A 21360-nucleotide genomic window follows, 5' to 3' on the forward strand; every position below is an offset into this window, starting at 1 on the left:
TTTTATTGACACTATTACAGATGTCCCCATTTTCCCACGCCGCCCAGCCCCACCCTTTGCCACACTGCAGCCTGTGTCCATGGGCTAAATGTATGTATGTATATAAGTTCTTTAGCTAGTCTCTTCCAAGCCCCTCCAAGCCCCCTTCCCTCTGAAATCCGTTCCTTGCATCCATGTCTCTGGACCTATTTTGTTCATTAAGTTCCACATATAAGTTCTTTCTCTGACTGAAAAATTATTAGCATAATCATCTCCAGATCAATCCCTGCTATTGCCAAGGGAAAGAGTTTTTTGTTTTTTTTTTTAACAGCCATGTAGTATTCCATTGTGTAAATATACCAATTTTTTTTTTTATCCACTCGTCTACTGATGGGCACTTGCGCTATTTCCAGAGCTTGGCTATTGCAAATAACACTGCTATGCCCATAGAATATAGTGCTACAAGTGGGGTTCCTAGGTCAAATGGAGTTTTGAGTTTTAACAAGTGAGTAGATTTAGATTATTAAGCAAATAAAATGGAGAGTATGAGACATGGCAAAACCCAAGGATGGGAGTGGATGCCCAGTTTGAGAGGCCTCTCCTAGCTTACCTTTGTGTTCCCCTGCAGTCAGGCATGCCCTTGGGTGTGTGGTCCCCCAGGAGTTTCTCACAGTTCCTTCCACTAAGTTTATGCTCAGGGCACCAACTCCAGCCCCTCTTCTCATTCTCCCCCTTCCACGGCTGAACGAAACCACATTCTTGTGCAAACACCACAGCCTGTGCGAGGCCAGCATGCTGGGCAAGGGAAGCTGGGAGGGATGGGCAGTGACCACCCAGGGCTCAAAGCACAAGGTGATTCCCCGGGTCCTTCTCTCAACTATGGCTGGACGGTCAGATAGGCCTGCATTCTGGGCTGTTTCGGTGGGATTGGGGTCCCAAATTCACAATGTGCCCCGGCCCTCCAGTTCAGCACCACCCACTCCCAAGGGCCCTCAGACCAGCCCAAGGACCATTTACTTTAGCTCAGCCCTCGGCAAGCTTGCCACCGACCTCCTTAGCACCCAGAGAACCACCCACTCCCAGTTCACCCTGGGGCCTCCCCTGGCTAGAGGCACACTTAGCCTGGCCAAGACCCCCTTCTCAGCCCAGGAGCCTGGAGACCCCATCTCCCTGCTCCCAGCCAACCCTCCACCCTCTACAGGGAGGGGGCACTGCCCCACCACACCAGGCCAGGAGCCCCCATGCCCAGGCCCTTTGGCACCACTGTTCCACTGACCTTCTGAGAGACTCCGTGAGGGATGTGGCATCACCCCTTTCCCTCTCTGAATCGATAGAAAAAAAAATTTTTTTTAAAAGACTTTCTGAAGTATACAAGTTGCAGGATCATGGTAGCAAGTCACAAGTGAGTTCCAGGCGAGTCCCAGACACAGGAGGACAATCCAGGAGCTAGTCAGGAAGACTAGTGTTGAAGGAGGTCCGGAGTGGTTTCCACCAATCGGCTGCCTGGGAAGATGTCCTTGTAGAGCCAGGGCGGGCGGTGGGTCTGTGTCCTACACACAGTGCAGCGACGGAAGTGCAGCGACGGAATATAGATCAGCGACGGCCGTACCGACCACCTCTGCAGCAACAGGCTCCCATCAGCCAGGACTTGGTCACCGCCCAGGTGTGGTGGCTCGGTGGGTTGGAGTGTCATCCAGTAAACCAACAAGGTGGAGGGTTCCATCCCTGGTCGGGGTGCGTACAAGGAGGCAACAGATGGATGCTTCTCTCATCGATGTTGCTCTCTCCTCCTCCCCACTCCCAGCTCCTTATAAACAATCCCACCTAATAAAAGAGAAACATGCAAATTAACCATCACTCCACCGCCACACCCACAGCCAATCAGAGTGAGTATGCAAATCAACCCAACAAAGATGGAGGTTAATTTGCATTGCAGGCGAGGAGCAGCATGAAGTCTGCTATGAGGAGGGGGGGAGGGAGGCGGGCAGGGGAGAGAGCCACTGGACTGGTGCTCCAACAGAAGCGAGGACCTATTCTTGCACGAATATTGTGCAAAGGGCCTCTAGTAAAAGGGGTGAGAATGTAAAGGGGGGGGAAAAAAAAAGACTTGGCTCAGTCACTGCCAGGATCCCTAGTCTTCGCCCCTGTCCTCCTCAGGAGCAATGGGGAGGAAGCCACAGATAACGACCCGCTTCCGGTCACCCGCCTCCATCCTCAGCGAGGCGCCACCAGCTCCTTCCGGAAGGTCACGAGGGTCACTGTCGCGGTGCCCCGCCTTTCAGCGTCGGCCAGACGCAGGGGCTGCGGGAACTGGGGCCCCCCCATCAGGGTCCTCTTCCTCTCTTTCTTCCCTGGCGGGTCCTAAGGCCGTCCTCCAGGTCCCGGAGGAGCGGAGGCCGAGCCCCGGAAGGGGTGGGGTGGGGTGGGGTGTCCGCATTGCTTGGGGCGTCCTTCCCCTGCACCCAAGCTTTTCGGTTCCATTCCCCTCAGGCACGTATCCAGGTGGCGGGTTCAACCCCCAGGTCAGACACATCCGGGGGAGGCGGCGGGGGAGGGGGGGGCACGTTTCTCTGTGACACCGGGCGGGGGGCGTGACTTTTAGGTCCCCCCGGCCCCGGGGCAGGGGAAGCAGCTTGAGGCCCCCTCCTCTGCATTTTCTCTCTTCTCTCCATAAAAACAATACACACGTCCTCGGTGAGGATTTAAAAAAAGGAAGAAGAACGCCAGCAGGCCCGGCGCGGCTCAGACTCGACTCCCGGTCCTCGACGCTCAAAGTCCCTTGCGGTGGCGTCGGCCGCGGTCGCCGGATGAGGAGAACCATCGACCCCCGAAGAGAGGCGCCCCCCAGGGGCAGAGCCGAAGGAAAGCGAGGGTCCGGGCCGCAGCAGGAGCCGTCTTCAAAGACGCGGGGGGAGAAGCCAGCTGCGTCCACAACCCACGGCCGTCACGACGCCGCCGCCGCCGTTGTGGCGAGCAACCGCCGCGCCACGCGAGGAACGGCCAGAGGCGCGCGCGAGAACTAGGCCTCTTTGGCCCCAACCTCTCCCCGGCGCGCTGCCTGCTGGGACTTGTAGTTGCAGGCGCCGAGCGCGCGCACTTCCGCCGCGCACCGGAAGCGCCGCCATTGCCTCGCCCGCTCAGGTGAGTCTGGCGTGCTGCGACCGGCGCGGAGGTTCCTCTGTTGTTCGTGGGGCGGGGCGGGGCTGGGCGGGCCCGCAGGACCCGGCCGAAGGGACCCGGACCGCGCCGGGGAGGAAGCGGACCCGCCCGGAGCCTTCTCTTGAGGGGCTGGGCAGGGGCCTGTCCGCTTCAAGCCCGTCCGGCGGCGGGAGCGTGGAGAGAGCCCGCCGGTCGGTCCAGTCAGGGCCCCTCGCGGCCCTCCTGCGGCGGAACCGGTCTGGGCTCCTCTCCTGGACCCTCTTCTGCCGGAAACAGGCCCTGGGCCGCCGTCTGTGGATGTGGGGGGCCTCCCACCCAGGCCTAGATCGCGCCTCCGTTTTTTCCTCTCTTAAAGGCACACTGCCCACCACCCCCCGGGAGGCTCCGGGTGCAGGAGGTGGCAGCCGCCCAGGTTAGTCCTCCTGGTGCATAGAGGAAGGAGTCCCGTGAAAAGGTACCCCTGGGGGGGGGGGGGTACCTTCCTGACAGGCCAGGCCTGGGCGGGGGGTCACGCCCCGGGACTACTGTGTCGGGAAGAGCTCATCCCTGTCTTAGGCCGACCCTGTGCATGGTTTCCGTGTGTCTCTCCTGGGTGAGCACACCTTGGAAATGCCTTCCTTGTGGAATATTGTGGTTCCTGCCTTGCTTCCGCCTCCCCTCCCCTCCCCTCTTTGCACTCCCATCTTCCCGGTGCCGTTCCTTAATCCGGAATGCCTGAAACGAGCTGTACAAGCTCATTCCTGGAAAGCCCTCTCTCAGCCTGTGCAGATGTTGCTTCCAGGTGTGTTCGCTGCTTGGCTGCCATGACCTAGACAAGGTCTCCTGCGGTGCTGCCCCAGGCCTTTGCATTCCCGCCCTTGCATCCCCCACACTTGTCCTAAGCAATGGTGGGCGAACTCATTAGTCAACAGAGCTAAATAGCAACAGGACAAAGATTGAAATTTCTTTTGAGAGCCACATTTTTTTTTTTAACTTAAACTTCTTCTAGCGCCACTTCTTCAAAATAGACTCGCCCAGGCCGTGGTATTTTGTGGAAGAGCCACACTCAAGTAGCCAAAGAACCGCTTGTGTCTCGGGAGCCACAATTTGCCAACCACTGAATTAGAAGAAATATTTCAATATTGCTATTTGCCCTTTTTCTCTATAATAGAAGTGTCAGAGATAAAAGGAAATTAGTAAAATGTATATGAAAATCTTTCTCCCGTCTAGAGTCTGGGGCAGGCCTCGGGACCCAGAGGTGAGACCCAGACCCAGCTGGCCCCACCCCCATCAAGCCCCATTGGGGGAGGGAGGTGTTGAGGTCCTTCAGCCTAGCACAGGGGCAGGGACGAAACCTCAGGTCCCCTGCCCCGGCCCAGTGCCACACAGACTCAGGTCCCTGCTGATTGCTCCTCAAGGCTCCTTATGGGAACTCGGCCTCCACTGTGGGTGCAACCATCTTGTGTTAGGAAAACCCCTCCTCCGGCGGTGTCTCCACCTTTGTAATGGTGTGGCAGTTCATTTGCATATACCCTCTATTAGCTGGGATTGCTTTTGGGAGAGAAAAAGTCATTTGTTGTTCCACTTATTTAGGTATTTATTGGTTGATTCTTGTTTGTGCCTAGACCGGGCGTCAAGCCTGCAACCTTCATGTATGCTCTAAGCAACTGACATACCTGGTCAGGCTTTTTTTTTTTTGAGAGAGAGAAACATCAATTTGTTGTTGCACTTATTTATGTGGTGTTTTTTAAAAATATATGTTTATTGATTTCAGAGATAAAGGGAAAGAGAGATAGAAACATAATTGATGAGAGAGAATCATGGGTCGGCTGCCTCCTGCACAAATCCCCTCCCCCCACTGGGAATCGAGCCTGCAACCTGGGCATGTCCCTGAGTGGGAATCAAACTGTGATCTTCTGCCTGACTGGTTTGGTTCAGTGGATAGAGCACATCAGCCTGCGAACTGGAAGGTCCCAGGTTTGATTCCGGTCAGGGGCATGTATCTTGGTTGCGGGCACATTCCCAGTGGAGGGTGTGCAGGAGGCAGCTGATCAATGTTTCTAACTCTCTATTCCTCTCCCTTCCTCTCTGTAAAAAAATCAATAAAATATATATATATTTTTTAAACTGCCCTGGCCAGTTTGGCTCGGGGGATGGAGCGTTGGCCTGCCGACTGAGGGGTCTTGGGTTCGATTCTGGCCGAGGGCATGTACCTTGGTTGTGGGCACATCCCAGGTAGGGAGTGTGCAGGAGGCAGCTATTTGATGTTTCTGGCTCTCTATCCCTCTCCCTTCCTCTCTGTGAAAAGTAAATAAAAAATAAAATAAAACTATGACCTCCTGGTTCATAGGTCGACACTCCACCACTGAGCAACACCAGCTGGGCTATTTATATGTACTCTGACCTGGATTGAACCGGCAACCTTGATAACGGGCTTCTACTGTTAATATTTGGCTCTGTTGACTAATGAGTTTGCTGACCACTGGGTTAGGCAGTAGGAGATTGTTTGGGATGGGCTAGAGTCTCACAACAAGAAAGCATCATCTAGCGCTATGGGCAGCCTTGTGTGTGGTGTGGCTGTGTGTGCATAAGTGAGAAGGCAGGATGAAGATGGGCAGGGTGAGGGAGGGAGACTGCGGGTGTTGGTCACTCAGCAGGGAGGAGCAGGAGCTTGGTGGCAAGGGTGGCTTACACAGAAGGAAAACCTCCCTTGAGGAGTTGGCTAGGAGCCACCTCGGATGGTATGGACTTGGAAGAGTCCAGGATCATTGATTGGAATGACTTGAGAAGTTTGTCTGCAGAGAAGGGCCGTAGCCAATTTGGCTCAATGAATAGAGCACCGTCCTGGGGATCAATGGGCCCTGGGTTCAATTCTGGTCAAGGGCATGTACCTTGACTGCAGGCTCCTCCCTGGCCCGGGTCCCTGGTTGGGTACGTGCAGGAGGCAACCAATCGAAGTGTTTTTCTCACATGGATGTTTCTCCCTGTCTTTCCCTCTCTCTCCCACTCTCTCTGAAAGATCAATGGGAAAATATCCTTGGTTGAGGTTTAACAGTGGTTTAACGTTGACCTAAGAACCAGGGGCAGGTGGAGCTGGCACCCAGATGAGGAGCTGAGAGGTGACTCCAGGTGGAGAATGACAAGCAAGAGGGCAAGGGCAGGGGGCCCGACAGGGGGTGTGCTGGAGGGGCAAGCTGAGAGCCAGGGTGACAGTGTGCTCAGGATCATGGCTGCAGAGCTCCTGACTTGTGGCTCCTTGGTCACCAGACCTTGGGGAATCATCAATCAGCTGCCTCTTGCACACCCCCTACTGGGGATATGCCCACAACCAAGGTACACGCCCTTGACCGGAACCGAACCCGGGACCTTTCAGTCCCCAAGCCGACGCTCTATCCATTGAGCCAAACCGGTTTCAGCACAGTGACGATATTTTGACTATATTCCCTAGGCTGTACTTTACATCGATGGGATTATTTTTATAATGGGTAGTTTGTGCTTCTTAATCCCTTTGATCTTTTCACCCATCCCTCCACCTATCTGGCAACCATCAGTTTATATCTGTGTCTATGAGGTTTTTTTCTATTTTGTTTGTGTTTTATATTCTGCATGTAAGTGAAATTACACGGTTTTTCTATTTCTCGGACTTATTTCACTTAGCATAATACACTCTAGGTCCATCCATGCTGTCACAAATGACAAAATTTCCTTCTTTTTCATAGTCAAGTAATATTCTGTTTGTAGATATATAATGTGCCACAGTTTTTAAATCTACTCATCCATTGATGGACACTTGGGTTGCTTCCATATCTTGGTTATTGTAAATAATACTGCAGTGAACATGAGGGTGGATGCATTCTTTCAAATTAGTGTTTCGGGTTTCTATGGATAAAATCTCCCGAAGTGGAATCATTGGGTCATAAGACGGCTCCATTTTAAATTTCTTGAGGTAACTCCACACAGCTGTCCACAGTGACTGCACTCATCAGCATTATCACCAACAAGGCATTAGGGTTCCTTTGGGAACAGTGCTTGAACCAACTGAGCCAGGGCTCTATGTATTTTTCAGTTGGGTTTTCTTTTTTTATGTTGAGCTGTATGAGTTCTTTATATATATTGGATATTAACCCCTTATCGGATATATCTTTTATAAATGTCTTCTTCCATTTATAAGTTGCCTTTTTGTTTTGTTGATGGTTTCCTTTCAGCACAAAAGCTTTATAGTTTAATATACTTCCATTTGCTTATTTTTGTTTCTGTTCCCGTTGCCTTAGAACACATCTCTAAAAATGATTGGTAGGCCCTAGCTGGTTTGGCTTAGTGGATATAGAGCATTTGGCCTGCCGACTGAAGGATCCTGGGTTCGATTCCGGTTAGGGACACATGCCTGGGTTGCAGGCTTGATCCCTGGTGGGGGACGTACAGGAGGCAGCTGAACAATGATTCTCTCTCATCATTGATGTTTCCATCTTTCCCTCTCCCTCTCTTTTTTTTTTTAATGATTGGTAGGACCTGGCTGGGTAGCTCAGTTGGTTGGAGCATTGTTTTATACATTAAACAGTTGCGGGTTCGATCCCTGGTTGGCATATTTATGGAGGCAACTGATCGATTTTCTTTCACATCCATTTCTCTGTGTGTGTGTGTGTGTGTGTGTGTGTGTGTGTGTGTCTTCTCTAAGATCAATAAACATATCTCTGGGTGAGAATTTTTTTAAAATAAATAAATGAAAGTTATTGGTAAGACAAATGTCAAGAAGTGTATTGCCGCCGAAACCGGTTTGGCTCAGAGCGTGGTAGAGCGTCGGGCTGCAGACTGAAAGGTCCCAGGTTCGATTCCGGTCAAGGGCATGTACATTGGTTGCGGGCACATCCCCTGTAGGGGGTGTGCAAGAGGCAGCTGGTCGATGTTTCTCTCTCATCGACATTTCTAGCTCTCTATCTCTCTCCCTTCCTCTCTGTAAAAAATCAATAAAATATATTTAAAAATAAATAAATAAAAATAAAAAATAAAATATATATATTTTTAAAAAGTGTATTGTCTATGTTTTCTTGTACAAGTGGTATGATTTTAGGTCTTCCCTTTTCTTTTTCTTTCTTCTTTTTTTCATTTAAGTCTTTCATTCAGTGTGAGTTTATTTTTGCATATGGAGTTAGAAAGTGGCCTACTTTCATTTTTTTGCACCTATCTGTCCAGTTTTTCCCATCACCATTTATTGAAGAGACTGTCTTCACCTTTTGTATATCCCTGCCTTGTTTGTCATGGCTTGACCAGATAAGCAAGGTTTTATTTCTGGACTGTCAGTTCTCTTATTCTGCCCCAAACATTTGGTACCTCCAGAATGTCTTGAGGGAGGGTGCATGTGGGACGACACTCGTCTTTCAGCGAGTCCTTTCCTGCCCTGGGGATTCTCATATCCTCCTTGTTACCATCCCCCACACACATATTTTGAAATTGGCAGATGCTTCCTTGTAATATTTCATATTGTGCAAAAACCTTTTTTTGAAACCAGTTCTTGTTTCATTGTTTGGGAACTGTACAGTTTTTCTTTTCTTACTTTTTTTTTTTTAATCACTTGATGTTTTATCAGAATATTTTATATATATATATTTTTAATTGACTTCAGAGACGAAGGGAGCTAGAAACATCAGTGATGAGAGAGAATCATTGATCGGTTGCCTCCTGCACGCATCATACTGGGGATTGAGCCCACAACCCGGGCATATGCTTGTGGAGAGTGGCCACAGTGTTTGTATAGGTTTAAGCCTCAGACTAATGAGAGGGCACAGTCCTCTCATGGCCACGTGCAAGTCCTAATTTGGAGGGCAAAACTACTTCCAGCACAGTTACAGCCAAAGGCCATGGTTGTCAGCTTGAACCTGTTTTCCAGATACGTGGTTCCACGTGGCTGAGTGATGTAGGGTTGGTAGAGTTCAGGTGCATGTAATTGAGTAGATTTGAAACGAACCAGAATGTTGTAAACATCTTGACCATGCCCTTACTTTGCCTCCTCGAATCTGGCTATAAAATAAAGACACGGCTCTCAGGCTATGGCGCTGTTGCTAGCTCTCCATCAGAGAGAACAGCGCCCCACCCAGACCCAGCTTTTCTCTCTTGTATGTCTTTTCTCAATCCTTCACCACCACCTCTCAGGCTCACCGAACCTGGCTGAGCTGGCTTGGCAATATGGCACTGGATGTTGGGCTGAGTATGCCATGGTCATGCCCTGACTGGGAATCGAACCATGACCTCCTGGTTTGTAGATAAACACTTAATCCCTGAGCCACACCAGCCAGACTCATTGCAATATTTTTAAATTATGCAAATGGCCCTAGCTGGTTTGGCTCAATGGGTAGAGCATCGGCCTTTGGACTGAAGGGTCCCCAGTTCAATTTCTGCCAAGGGCACATGCCCAGGTTGCGGGCCTGAACCCCACCCACTGTGGGGCATACAGAAGGCAGCCCATCACTGATTTCCCTCATCATTGATGTTTCTCTCCATCCCTCTCCCTTCTCTGAAATCAATAAAAATATATTTTTTTAAAAAAAAATTATCCAATTGTTTGACACCCTGCCTTTACCTCTCCCATTCATTCTCTTGAAATGACAGGGGGGGAAAAACTGGCCTGTTTGTATGTTGAGGGGAAGCTATGTATCTGAGATCACAGTTCAGACATCCTAGCAGGTGCCTGAGCATTTACCTTTAGACTGGGGGCAGCTCAGGACCATCCCCAGCCCAGACCGGAGCAAGCTGGACCCCCTTCCCCACTGGAAAGCCAGCGTGGCCACCTGGGCTGACCTCCGAGCCCTGCCTCTCTGCTCAAATGCCCCTCAGCTGGGGCATTCCTCTCCCTTTTGGGGGTGGGGTGGGCTTGAGGGTGTGGGGGTACTGAGGAGGGGCTGACTCCCTGATTGTGCCTCCACCAGCAGCACTGCCCCCTGCGGACGGCTGCCCCCTGTGAGACAGCTTCTTCAGGTCTGAGGAGGAAATGGAAGGGTGTGCTCAGCCAACCCCATCCCAGGTGAGTCAGAGACCTTTGCCGTGTCTGCCTCTCTGTCTCCTCAGCTGTAAAGTGGGTCCAGGAATAGAGCCCACAATGCTGCCTTATCCCTGTGGGTGAGACCCCTGGGTTCCCTGCAGATACAGCTCCTTAGGGCCTCCTGTGCCCGGTGCCCTGGGCCAGGTCTCTCCCCCTCGTGTCCTGTGAGATGTCCAGAGTGGTCACGTCAGGGCACCTCACACCTGCGAAGTTCAGGGACTCATCCAGGAATCTGGCTACTCAGTTGTGACGCTGAGATGCCACATCAGGCCTGGCACCCAGGGCCAGGGAGCATGGCCCCTCACCTGCCAGCCTTCCTCGAATGGCTGCTCTGTCAGTGTTTTCTGTAAAGGACCAGGCGGTGGGGACTGCCTTAGGCTCTGCAGGCCACATATGCTCTCTCCCCATGTTCTTTTTGTATATGGCCTTTGGGGGGGGGGGGGTGGGACAAAAAACTGTAAAACCTATTTTTAGCTGTAATAGGTCTACTGCAGCTGCTGTAACAAAATAGCAAGGGCTGTGTGGCTCAGACAGCATTCATCTTCTCATGGTTCTGAAACAATCTGAGACCAAGTGCCAGCAGGGTGGGTTTCATGAGGACTGTACCTCGCTTGCTAATAGTGCCTTCTCTGTGTCCTCAGTGGTGGAGAAAGACGTCTCTGGTGGTCTCCTTTTGAGGGCACCAATCCCACTGCATTAGGGCTCTGTCCTTAGAACCCCCAGTAACACTATTTTCATAAAGGCCCTCTCCCCAAATGCAGTCACATTGTGGGTTAGGACTCCAACGTGTGAATCTGGGGGAGAACAACTTAGCTCATGGCATTAGCCTTCTGCAGGCACACACAGTCTTGGCATGTCTGCCAGGCTGTGTTTTGCTCATTCCTGATTTTAAACATCCTCTTTGAGTGCCTTTAAGTCTGTGATTTTGTAGAAAAGTAGGGAATGGGGTTCCCACGGTTTCCTGGGATAAGAAAGTCAGAATCACTGGTGTGATCGGCAACAGACAGATCCTCAGAAGTGAGGTCATCATGGACTGTGTTGGTGTCTGATCAGAGCACTGCCCAGAGGCGGGAACCATGTGGATGCTCTGGATACCATCTCCAGCCCACACCGCCTCTCTCCCTCCGCTGTCCTGGCCTCCTCCACCTTCCTTCGGGGAGGCAGGGCCCCATGGTAAAATACGGCCCCATGGTAACGCAGGTGATGTTTTTCAGCTACCTGTGAGCTTCAAGGATGTGGTGGTGAGCTTCACACATGAGGAGTGGGCACGGCTGGACCTGGTGCAGAGGACACTGTTCCGCGACGTGACTCTGGAGACATGTGACCACCTTGTTTCTCTGGGTAAGTTGGGCTGTACCCATCACTTGGGCTTTCTGCCCCTAGGACTCCTAGCTCTGGCACCAAGGGTGTGCTTGTGCTGGGGTGAAGCATCCCCAGAGTGGGTCGCTGTGTGTGTGTGTGTGTGTGTGTGTGTGTGTATGTGCTTGCAAATAATAAAACCTAAACTTTATAAGGTCCACAGGTAATTGTCATTTTTTATAGTAAAGAGAACCTCTTTCTAATACAAAGAACTGATAATCCTTTCTCTTAAGAAGAAACTTATATAGAGACTAGAACACCTTATATTTTGTAAAATTACAGAATATATACATAGATTGTTATGACCGGCCAGATTATTATGCCCACCCCATCAGTACAATGAAGTGAATTAATTATGCAAATAATAGTAATAATAATAATAATAAAACCTTGAAAGTATTTGCTTAGGAAGTTTTCAATATTTAGTATTTTTGGATGTGTCAATGAAGTATTGATGGGGCGGTCATAATAATCTGGCCACTCAGTGTTTTGTTTGTTTGTTTGTTTGTTTTTCCTTCACCTTAAATTGTCCTCTGGTGCCTTTAAGAGCTAGCCCTACTGCCAGGCTGGAAGCGGCCAGGCCCGGAGCAGCCGGGTCTGGTGCGGCCAGGCCTGGAGCAGCAGCTGCCAGGCTGGGAGCGGCCAGGCCCGGAGCAGCCGGGTCTGGTGCGGCCAGGCCAGGAGCAGCGGCTGCCAGGCTGGGAGCGGCCAGGCCCGGAGCAGCCGGGTCTGGTGCGGCCAGGCCCGGAGCAGCGGCTGCCAGGCTGGGAGCGGCCAGGCCCGGAGCAGCCGGGTCTGGTGCGGCCAGGCCAGGAGCAGCGGCTGCCAGGCTGGGAGCGGCCAGGCCCGGAGCAGCCGGGTCTGGTGCGGCCAGGCCCGGAGCAGCGACTGCCAGGCTGGGAGCGGCCAGGCCCGGAGCAGCCGGGTCTTGTGCGGCCAGGCCCGGAGCAGCGGCTGCCAGGCTGGGAGCGGCCAGGCCCGGAGCAGCCGGGTCTGGTGCGGCCAGGCCAGGAGCAGCGGCTGCCAGGCTGGGAGCGGCCAGGCCCGGAGCAGCCGGGTCTGGTGCGGCCAGGCCAGGAGCAGCGGCTGCCAGGCTGGGAGCGGCCAGGCCCAGAGCAGCCGGGTCTGGTGCGGCCAGGCCAGGAGCAATGGCTGCCAGGCTGGGAGCAGCCAGGCCCGGAGCAGCGGCTGTCAGGCTGGGAGCGGCCAGGCCCGGAGCGGCCGGGACCGGAGCAACCGGTCCCAGAGCAGCCGGGTCGGGTGCGGCCAGGCCTGTAGCAGCAACAGCCAAGTCCAGAGCAACTAGGTCGGGAGCGGCAGTGACCAGACCCGGAGCAGCTGGTTGTGGAACGAACCAGAGCAACAGAGGCCAGGCCCGGAGCAGCCAGGCCCGAAACAGCACGCTCCTCGCCTGTACCTGCCCACGGCTGCCTCTCAGACATGGCTGGAAACTTTTGCGGGAACTTGAGGGTCTGCTGAATCAAGTGATGAAGGCTTAGATCTAGATGTGTTGAGTTAGTATAGCGCTGGGGTGTTGATCTGTGAGTGCCTTGGGTGGGGCCTGGATGAGGCTGGTTGACCTATTTGGAAATGTCTTTTGTGTGAAGTGTATCATTGGGCATGTGGAGGTATTATTGATATGAGAAAATGCTAAGTAACAGATTTACTATCTGAAAAGGGATTTACTATCGGGGAAAGGGAGGGAGGAAGAGACTGAACATAAACTGTGCACCTATGGATGAGGACAATGGGGGATGGGGAGGGGGCGGAGGGTGGGGTGGGAACCTGGTGGAGGGGGGAAGAAATGAGGAACCTTTGTAATAATATGAACAATAAAGATTGATTTGAAAAAAAAAAAAAAAGAAAGAAAAAAAAAAAAAAAAAAAAGAGCTAGCCCTATATTCTGTACAGAAATGGGTCCCTTTTAGATGCAGATCCTGGGTATTGCCCTTTGGTCAGCTTCCACTGCATGTTTGTGACTTATTTCCCAGGAATGGCTCCCGGGCCCTACCAGTCCATCTCTGTCTGACCCCAGCGGAGAGGGCTGGGCCTGGAAAACAATCTTTGTCTGGAAGCAGAGCATCAGGTACTATGTTTTTCCCTATTGACCAGGACTTCTGCTCCCCACTGTGGATGTGATCTCCTGCCTGCAGCGAGGTGCTGACCCGTGGAGGGCAGAGCAGGAACCACCTCCCCGAGGTGAGAGCCTTTCGTGAACTCGGACAGAGGAGGAGGGAGGCCGTTTGTGGGAGCTTCCTCGCCATTCACTCCTGCCTCCCCACGTCCAGCCAGACAGCCATGCTCTCATCCCCGGGCCCAGCCCAGCGAGAACACTCACTACTGTCGTCTGCACATTTCTCAGGCCAGGGTTTATTTCTGTTCCCATGTTTGCTTTCTTCTTTACCCTTCACCACCTTGTCTTGTTCCCAGGTCCTCCTGTCCCCTAGTTTTCACCAGCCCCTCATCATAATTTCCAGCTGGGAAAGCACTCCTCAGGTCTTCTTTCAGTTTCTCTCTCATCAGTTATGTTTCTGTCTCTCTCTCCCTCTCCTTTCCTCTCTCTGAAATCAATAAAAATATATTTGAGCCCTAGCTGGTTTGGCTCAGTGGATAGAGCATCAGCCTGTGGACTGAAGGGTCTTGGGTTCAATTCTGGTCAAGGGCATGTGCCTTGATTGCAGGCTTCTCCCCAGCCTGCGCCCTGTTCCAGACTCAGGCAGAAGACAACCAATCAATGTTACTCTTACATCGATATTTCTCTCTGTCTTTCCCTCTTTCTTCCACTTGATCTAAAAATATATATATTTATATCAATGGAAAAATATCCTCATGAGGGGATTAATTAATTAAAAACATATTAAAAAAATAAATAAGGTACCATATTCACAGGTCCCAGCAACTGGGGATCAATATCTTTTATGCTTATTGAAGACCATGTATCCTCAGACTCAGTTCCTTCAGTAAATTTCTCCCTTAATACATTCTTGTGTTTATTCTTTTTAAAAATATATTTTTTTATTGATTTCAGAGAGGAAAGGAGGAGAGAGAAACATCTTATTTCCCTGCTCCTCTTTGGGCATCAGCTCGCATTCAACTCTTCATTACCTTTGTTTGTTTTTTTGTGCTTCTTCATTGATTTTCTATTTGCTAGTCCATCCCATTCTTTTAGATCCTGCATGGAATTATAGTTCATGGACTCTAAACAAACACCGAGACACCTCTCATACTTGGTTTTTTCTTCATTCTTCCCTCCCATCTCAGGCTTTTGCAGTAATTGAAGCATTTTGGATTTCTTTCAGAGTGGAAGACTACACTTGAAAAGAAAGAGTCCAGTTCTGAAGAGGATATTGGTGTGGAAGAACCATCTTTCCATGTGGAAATGAAATGCTATCCAGAGGGCCCCTGGTCTGTGTCAGTAGGAAAAATACAGGATTGGAGGGACCAGCCAGAGGAGCACCAGGAGGAGTCTTTGAGTCAGATTGTACCTACCTCAGGGGAGAATGTGTTTGCTAAAGAGGAACATTGTGAGCATGACCTTAGCGGAAGTTATCTGAGTGAAAGCCTTCTACCTCTGACATTACCCGCAAGAACACATTTGCACAAGCGTGACTCACAGTTTAAAGCGTTGAAACAGAACTCAGTTTTCTTTAATCATCAGAAAGGCAGTGCCCTTCTGAAGCCCTGTGAAAACCTTGGAAGTGCCAGGGCTTTCTCTGAGAACGTCCACTTGAATAAACTTGCAAATGTTAAAACGGGAAGTAATAAGCCTTGCGATCACACGGTCCACAGCGACTCTCTCCACCGTGGCACATTTGTTCGTTTCCAGAGTGGAAGTTTTCCAGTAGAGAAGAGAAATTATTGTAAGGACAATGGAAATGTTAAGCACAGCATGTCCCTGAATGGAAACAAGACAGTGCATTTGGGAGAGAGTCAGTACGCATGTGACCAAAGCTCCATACAAACTGAAATAATCGTGGGTGATCCTGGAGGTGAGGAGGACCATGGTGCTTTCTGCTCAGCCTCATCTGTCCGTGATGGGGATATCCGGACCAGAATGAAGCCACGTGCGTGTAAGTTACGTGGAAAATCCTGCGGTTGTTGCTCTGAGCTTGCCCACCAGAGGACACACACTGGAGAGAAGCTATATACCTGCAGTCATTGTGAAAAAGCTTTCAGATGGAGATATCTCCTCATTGTGCATCAGAGAACGCACACTGGGGAGAGGCCTTATCAGTGTAACCTGTGTGTTAAAACCTACCGTGGTCAGTCAGCTCTTATAAAACACAGGAGAACCCACACGGGTGAGAAACACTATGAATGTAACGATCGTGTAAAGTTCTTTAACCGGCAGGGTCACCTTACCAGGCATCAGAGGATTCCTAGTGGAGGGAAACCTTACTTGTGCACTCACTGTGGAAACTCCTTCAGCCGTAGCTCTGACTTCGTTGCACATAAAAGGATTCACAGTGGAGAGAAACCATACGAATGTAACCACTGTGGGAAATCTTTTTGGGAGCGAAAACAGCTTCTTGCACATCTTCGAACTCATGCTGGAGAGAAAGAATTTTATGAATGCAATCAGTGTGAGAAAGTTTTCAAATGGAGGTCTCACCTCATTCTGCATCAGAGAACACACACTGGAGAAAAGCCTTATGAGTGTATTGACTGCGGGAAAGCCTTCAGTGATGGGTCATCTCTTAGAAAACATGAGAGGACACACACTGGTGAGAAACCCTACCACTGCGACCAGTGTGGGAAATCTTTTCGGCAGCAGTCACAGCTGGTCGTGCACCAGCGAACCCATACTGGAGAGAAACCTTATGAATGCAGTCATTGTGGGAAAGCTTTCAGCCAGAGATCTGGCCTCATTGTTCATCAGAGAACACACACTGGAGAGAAGCCTTATAAGTGTAAGATTTGTGTTAAAGCCTTCAGCCAGAGATATCTCCTTATTGTGCACCAGAGAACACACACTGGAGAGAAGCCCTATCAGTGTACCATGTGTGTTAAAGCCTTCAGTGGTCGTTTAGCTCTTCAAAAACATGAGAGGATACACAAGGTCAAGAAACCCCATGAATGAATGTAATCACTGTGAAAAGGTTCTTTATGTGGCAATCACCTTACCAGGCATCAGTGACTTCACACTGGAGAGAAACCACATTTGCGTGCTCATTGGGCAAAGTCCTTCTGCTGTAACCCTTCATAGCATATAAAAGGATTCACACTGGAGAGAAGCCCTATATGTCCAACCACTGTGGGGAAACCTTTTATCAGTGATCATAGCTTGTGTATCTGTGTATTCATTGCAGAGGCAAGAAACCTTACTAATTCAGTCATTGTACAAAAGGTTTCAAATAGAGATCTCATTATGCACCAGAGAACACACTGGCATGAACGCTATAAATGTAATCACGATGAAAAGACCTTTTTATACTAGAGAGAAACCCTATAAGTGTGATGGATGGGAGAAGGCTTTCAATTATTATAAATCCTTTATTCAATATGAGAAAGCTAAGGGGAGAGAAGCCCTGTGAGTAATTAAGATGGAAAAGCTCAATGCCAGAACTTCTTTTCTAGACATCAAACAACCACATGGCATCAAAATTGCTTGGTGTTTACATTGAAACTGCAGATTACCAAGCTTACCCTTATGAAATCAGAATCTCTTATCAGTAAAACCCAAGAACCTATCATTTCCTGAACCAGCACAAGTTACTTGTATGTGCACTAAAATGTGTGGACTTAAACATTTAGGTGAGAGGGTATGAACATGACAACTGATGGAAAGCTTGCAAAGCTTTTAGTAGGAAATAGGAAATTCAGAATAGAACTGTGTCCATCAGATTATCATTTTATTGCAAACAGCTGCCCAAACTTAATCAGATGTTATCCCTATAATACATTCCTAGAAATGATAAGGTATTGGGAGATTTGTTCCCCTCAAAAAAAAAAAAGGCTACAGTGTATATCAATAATGGTTTAATGGAGAGGCCATTACTGCAGATTTGAGCAAAGTGAAAGCAGGTGGGAGACCATCACCTGGAGATGCAGAGTGGAAAAGGCTGAAGCCAGGTCCATGAGGACAGGGCCTACAGCACTGGAGGTCTCAGCCCCTTGACAGAGTTTCTGACTAGTGGGGCAGAAAAGCAAGGTTAACTGATGGTCTGTTGGTGAAATTCCAAGTTTCTTCCCCCTTCTTGTTTTGCATTATCTGCCTGTGGGTGAACAAAATAAAATAGGGGGTGAATGAGGTATCCCTCCCCCCCCCCCCCCAAAAAAAAAAAAAATGAGTCTGGAGACTAGGAGATTGGTGAATTATGCAACACCCAATTCTGGCCCTACTCCCTTCACAGCAAATCTTTCCATTAAACTAGTTCCCCTCCCCATCTGTGGAGGCTCCCATGTTTTCTTCCATAGTCTCTTCAGTATAGATGGAAGGTAGGGAGCAAGAGATTTGAACGCTTTCAATGTAAAAGGAAAAATAGGTTTTTTAAAAGAAGAACAGATACTCAAGAAAACCAAACATTTACATTGAGATTGAGCCAAGAAATAATTGCAAATGAAAATAAGTCTAACCTAACTCTTAAAAGAGTTATGAGAATAAAAATACTTTGTTTAAAAAATAAAAAAAAAGTTGGAAAAGAAAAAGGAAACCCCTGTAAAGCTGAAAGAAAATCTTAAGATCATGCCAAATACTGTCCAGAATTAGTGGGATCCATCTACGTAGCATGAGAAACTAAAATACTGTAGCTTAGAAATCATTGTAGAAACTTCTGAAAAATAGAAGTTTGAAACTAAGAAGAGGAATTTTTTAAAAAAGTGTTCTAACAGTGGGGGAGTAGGGGGTGTGTATCAGAACTTTAGGTTAAACAAACTGTTAAAAGGAAACAAATACTATACAAGGCAGTTGTAGTCCAGACTTTAGAAAGGAGACTTCATTTGACTGTGATGTTAATATTTCATCCTAGAAAAGGCAGAGGACTCATGATAATTGGAATAAAAGAGGGAGAAATATACAGATTGTTTTGCTTGGCCCTTCACTAAACACTTTTTTTAATGGCATTTCTTTTGACTTGACAATATGTCTTTATTGATTTCAGAGAGAAGGGAGAGGGTAAACACTATTTTTATAACTATAGTATAAACAGTAGGTGCTGGTTTTGGATTTTACAACGAAACTCAGAGGTGTAATGGTGAATTTGGAGGTGGAGTGTAGGGGAGTTTCTCTGTATCTTCATTTTTGGAAGTTAACTTTCAAATGGAATCGGTTACTTAGGAGGCCAAAATTACAATATTAAACAGTGATAGGACAAAAAAATTGGAATCAAATAGAGGATCACAAAAATAAAATACTCCTTATCAAAGAAAGAAGGCAGTAAAATGTTTAAGCCATGAAAGATCAGAATTACAGATAAAACCTTATTTAGAAACTGGAATAAAACATTTAAGAATAGTTGGTGGAATGTGTGACTTGGGTAGGGTTTAGCAGGAGTCGGTTGCTTTCCATTTTAACCCTGTCCTCCGCTGGCACACTTCTGATTCAAGTAACATCATATACTAGTATGTACCTGTAGGTGAGCAAAACAATGTGCATAAGGACAATTGTAAAGGAATTGTGGAGTGAGGTACACTTTCCCCTTTTCCCCCCATTATTTTAAAGTAAAATTTAAACAGCAAGAGTGAGAGGAACGCCAACACCTGTTTGGCTCCTTGGATAGCTTCTGTCTGCTGACGGAAAGGTCCCAGGTTCAATTCCAGTCAAGGGCACATCCCAGATGGGGGGTGTATAGGAGGCAGCTGATCAATGTTTCTCTTTCATCCATGCTCCTAACTCTATTCCCTCTTCTCTGAAATATATATATATATATATATATATATATATATATATATATATATATATATATATTTTATTGATTTTCCACAGAGAGGAAGGAAGAGGGATAGAGAACTAGAAATGTTGATGAGTGAGAAACATCAACCAGCTGCCTCTTGCACACCCCCTACTGGAGATATGCCCGCAACCAAGGTACATGCCCTTGACCGGAATCAAATCCAGGACCTTTCAGTCCCCAAGCCGACGCTCTATCCATTGAGCCAAACCCGTTTCGGCTTCTATTTTTTTAAAATTCAAAAAAAGTGAGAGGAAAATACATCAGAGTCTTCTTTTCGGCTTATTATAATAGGTTCCAGAATAATTGAAAGTCTGCTGGGATTCTTAGAAGTCACTGGATTTAAAGATGGGTTAATGTTATTTGTTGGTCTTTTTTTTATTGAGAGGAAGGGAGAAACAAACATAAGTGGTGAGATAGAATCACTGATCAGCTCCCAGCTGCACTCCCCACAACCGAGGCATATGCCCCAACCTGTAACTAAACCATGACCTCCTGGTACATAATCAGCCACTGAGCCACGCTGGCTGGGCCATGTTTATTTTTCTTTTCTTTTTTTTTTTTTTGCAGAGAGGAAGGGAGAGGGATACAGAGATGAGAGAGAAACATAGATCAGCCACCTCCTGCACACCCCCTACTGGGGATGTGCCTGAAACCAAGATACATGCCCTTGACCAGAATTGAACCTGGCACCCTGTAGTCCGAATGGCGATGCTCTATCCACTGAGCCAAACCTGTTAGGTCTGGGCTATGTTTTTAGGACTTGATATCGCAGAAGCCTTATCAGGAAGTCACTGTGAGCCTGGAGAAGAGGTGGGTGTCCTGGAACAACTAGGCAGGATCCCTCTAAAGAGGGAAAACGTGTGTGGCCTTAACCAGTGTGACCGAAATCAAATCTGCGACCTTTCAGTCCGCAGACCGCCGATCTACCAGAGCCAAACCGGCTTCGGCTTTAAAATTACAAAACAGCCGAGACCCGTTTGGCTCAATGGATAGAGCGTCTGCTTGGGGACTGAAGGGACCCACGTTCAATTCCGGTCAAGGGCATGTACCTTGACTGCGGGCATATCCCCAGTAGGGGTGTGCAAGAGGCAGCTGATCGATGACTCTCATCAATGTTTCTAGCTCTATATCTCTCTCCCTTCCTCTCTGTAAAAAATCAATAAAATATATTTTTTAAAAATAAATAAAATTACAAAACAACTTAATTTTTGCCTTTATTCAATAGTTCTGTCTCAGGACCTTTCTGTTCACTTTTAGATAACTCAGCTCGGTAAAACACTTTCATTTAAGGCGCTTAGAGCACCTAGTCCCATATAATAGCTCATGAACTTCATTCAAAATTACAGCCCTAATGGGTGTGGCTTAGTGGGTAGAGTTGTCAGCCTTTGGACTGAAAGGTCCCAGGTACGATTCTGATCACAGGCATGTACCTTGGTTGTGGGCACATTCCCAGTGGGAGGTGTGCAGGAGGCAGCTGATCAGTGTTTCTCATTGATGTTTCTAACTCTCTGTTCCTCTCCCTGCCTCTCTAAAAAAACCAATAAAATATATATATATATTTTTTAAAAAATTACAACCCCTCTTTCTCCCTCAGCTTCCTGCCAGCCAGGTGAGGAGAAGGCACTGCCCTTCCTCTCCTCTTCCTCCTCCATCTCTCTGGCTGTTTCTCACTCCACTGGGGATGCTGCCAGGGATGAACATGGAGAGGAGGGGACAGGATCACTCTCAATGCTAGAATCGAACCCAGGACTTTTTAGTCTGCAGGCTGACGCTCTATCCACTGAGCGACACCAGCCAGGGCATGCCTTTGCTTCTTGAATCCATGCAGCCTGGCTGGCTTACTGTTTCCACGGCTCACTTCTCCTACCTCTATGACTTTCTAAATAACCTTTTGCTTGTATTGGAGTTCCATGGCTCTGATTTATTTTTTATTGATTGATTTTAGTATGGTTTTAATTG

The 21360-nt window shown here is 48.6% G+C and overlaps 1 protein-coding gene across 5 annotated transcripts; it reads left to right on the forward strand.

The window, feature by feature from the left end:
- On the forward strand, positions 1 to 18525 carry ZNF544 (zinc finger protein 544). Of its 5 annotated transcripts, none has more exons than XM_084906370.1 (5): positions 1 to 3120; positions 10041 to 10132; positions 11365 to 11491; positions 13622 to 13708; positions 14809 to 18525. In XM_084906370.1, exons 2-5 carry the CDS (start codon positions 10100 to 10102, stop codon positions 16587 to 16589), a joined length of 2028 nt encoding a protein of 675 aa, XP_084762496.1. In that variant the 5' UTR covers positions 1 to 3120; positions 10041 to 10099; the 3' UTR covers positions 16590 to 18525. The 5 variants fall into 5 exon arrangements, with proteins under 5 accessions (XP_084762496.1, XP_084762500.1, XP_084762497.1 ...); XM_084906374.1 differs by having other exon boundaries at positions 14771 to 14873; XM_084906371.1 differs by lacking the exon at positions 1 to 3120 and adding an exon at positions 3185 to 3550.
- Positions 18526 to 21360: the final 2835 nt, after the last annotated feature.

Source organism: Pipistrellus hanaki (assembly GCF_964339955.1).
Source record: "Pipistrellus hanaki genome assembly, chromosome: 15".
NCBI classification, from domain to species: domain Eukaryota; kingdom Metazoa; phylum Chordata; class Mammalia; order Chiroptera; family Vespertilionidae; genus Pipistrellus; species Pipistrellus hanaki.

What these genes read in the sequence shown, in the direction of transcription:
- ZNF544 (XM_084906370.1), top strand. Translation starts at nt 10,100, where the DNA reads ATGGAAGGGTGTGCTCAGCCAACCCCATCCCAG. An exon ending in TGACCACCTTGTTTCTCTGG is followed by an intron (nt 11,492 to 13,621) that starts GTAAGTTGGGCT and finishes CCTATTGACCAG; the next exon opens with GACTTCTGCTCCCCACTGTG. An exon ending in GCAGGAACCACCTCCCCGAG is followed by an intron (nt 13,709 to 14,808) that starts GTGAGAGCCTTT and finishes GATTTCTTTCAG; the next exon opens with AGTGGAAGACTACACTTGAA.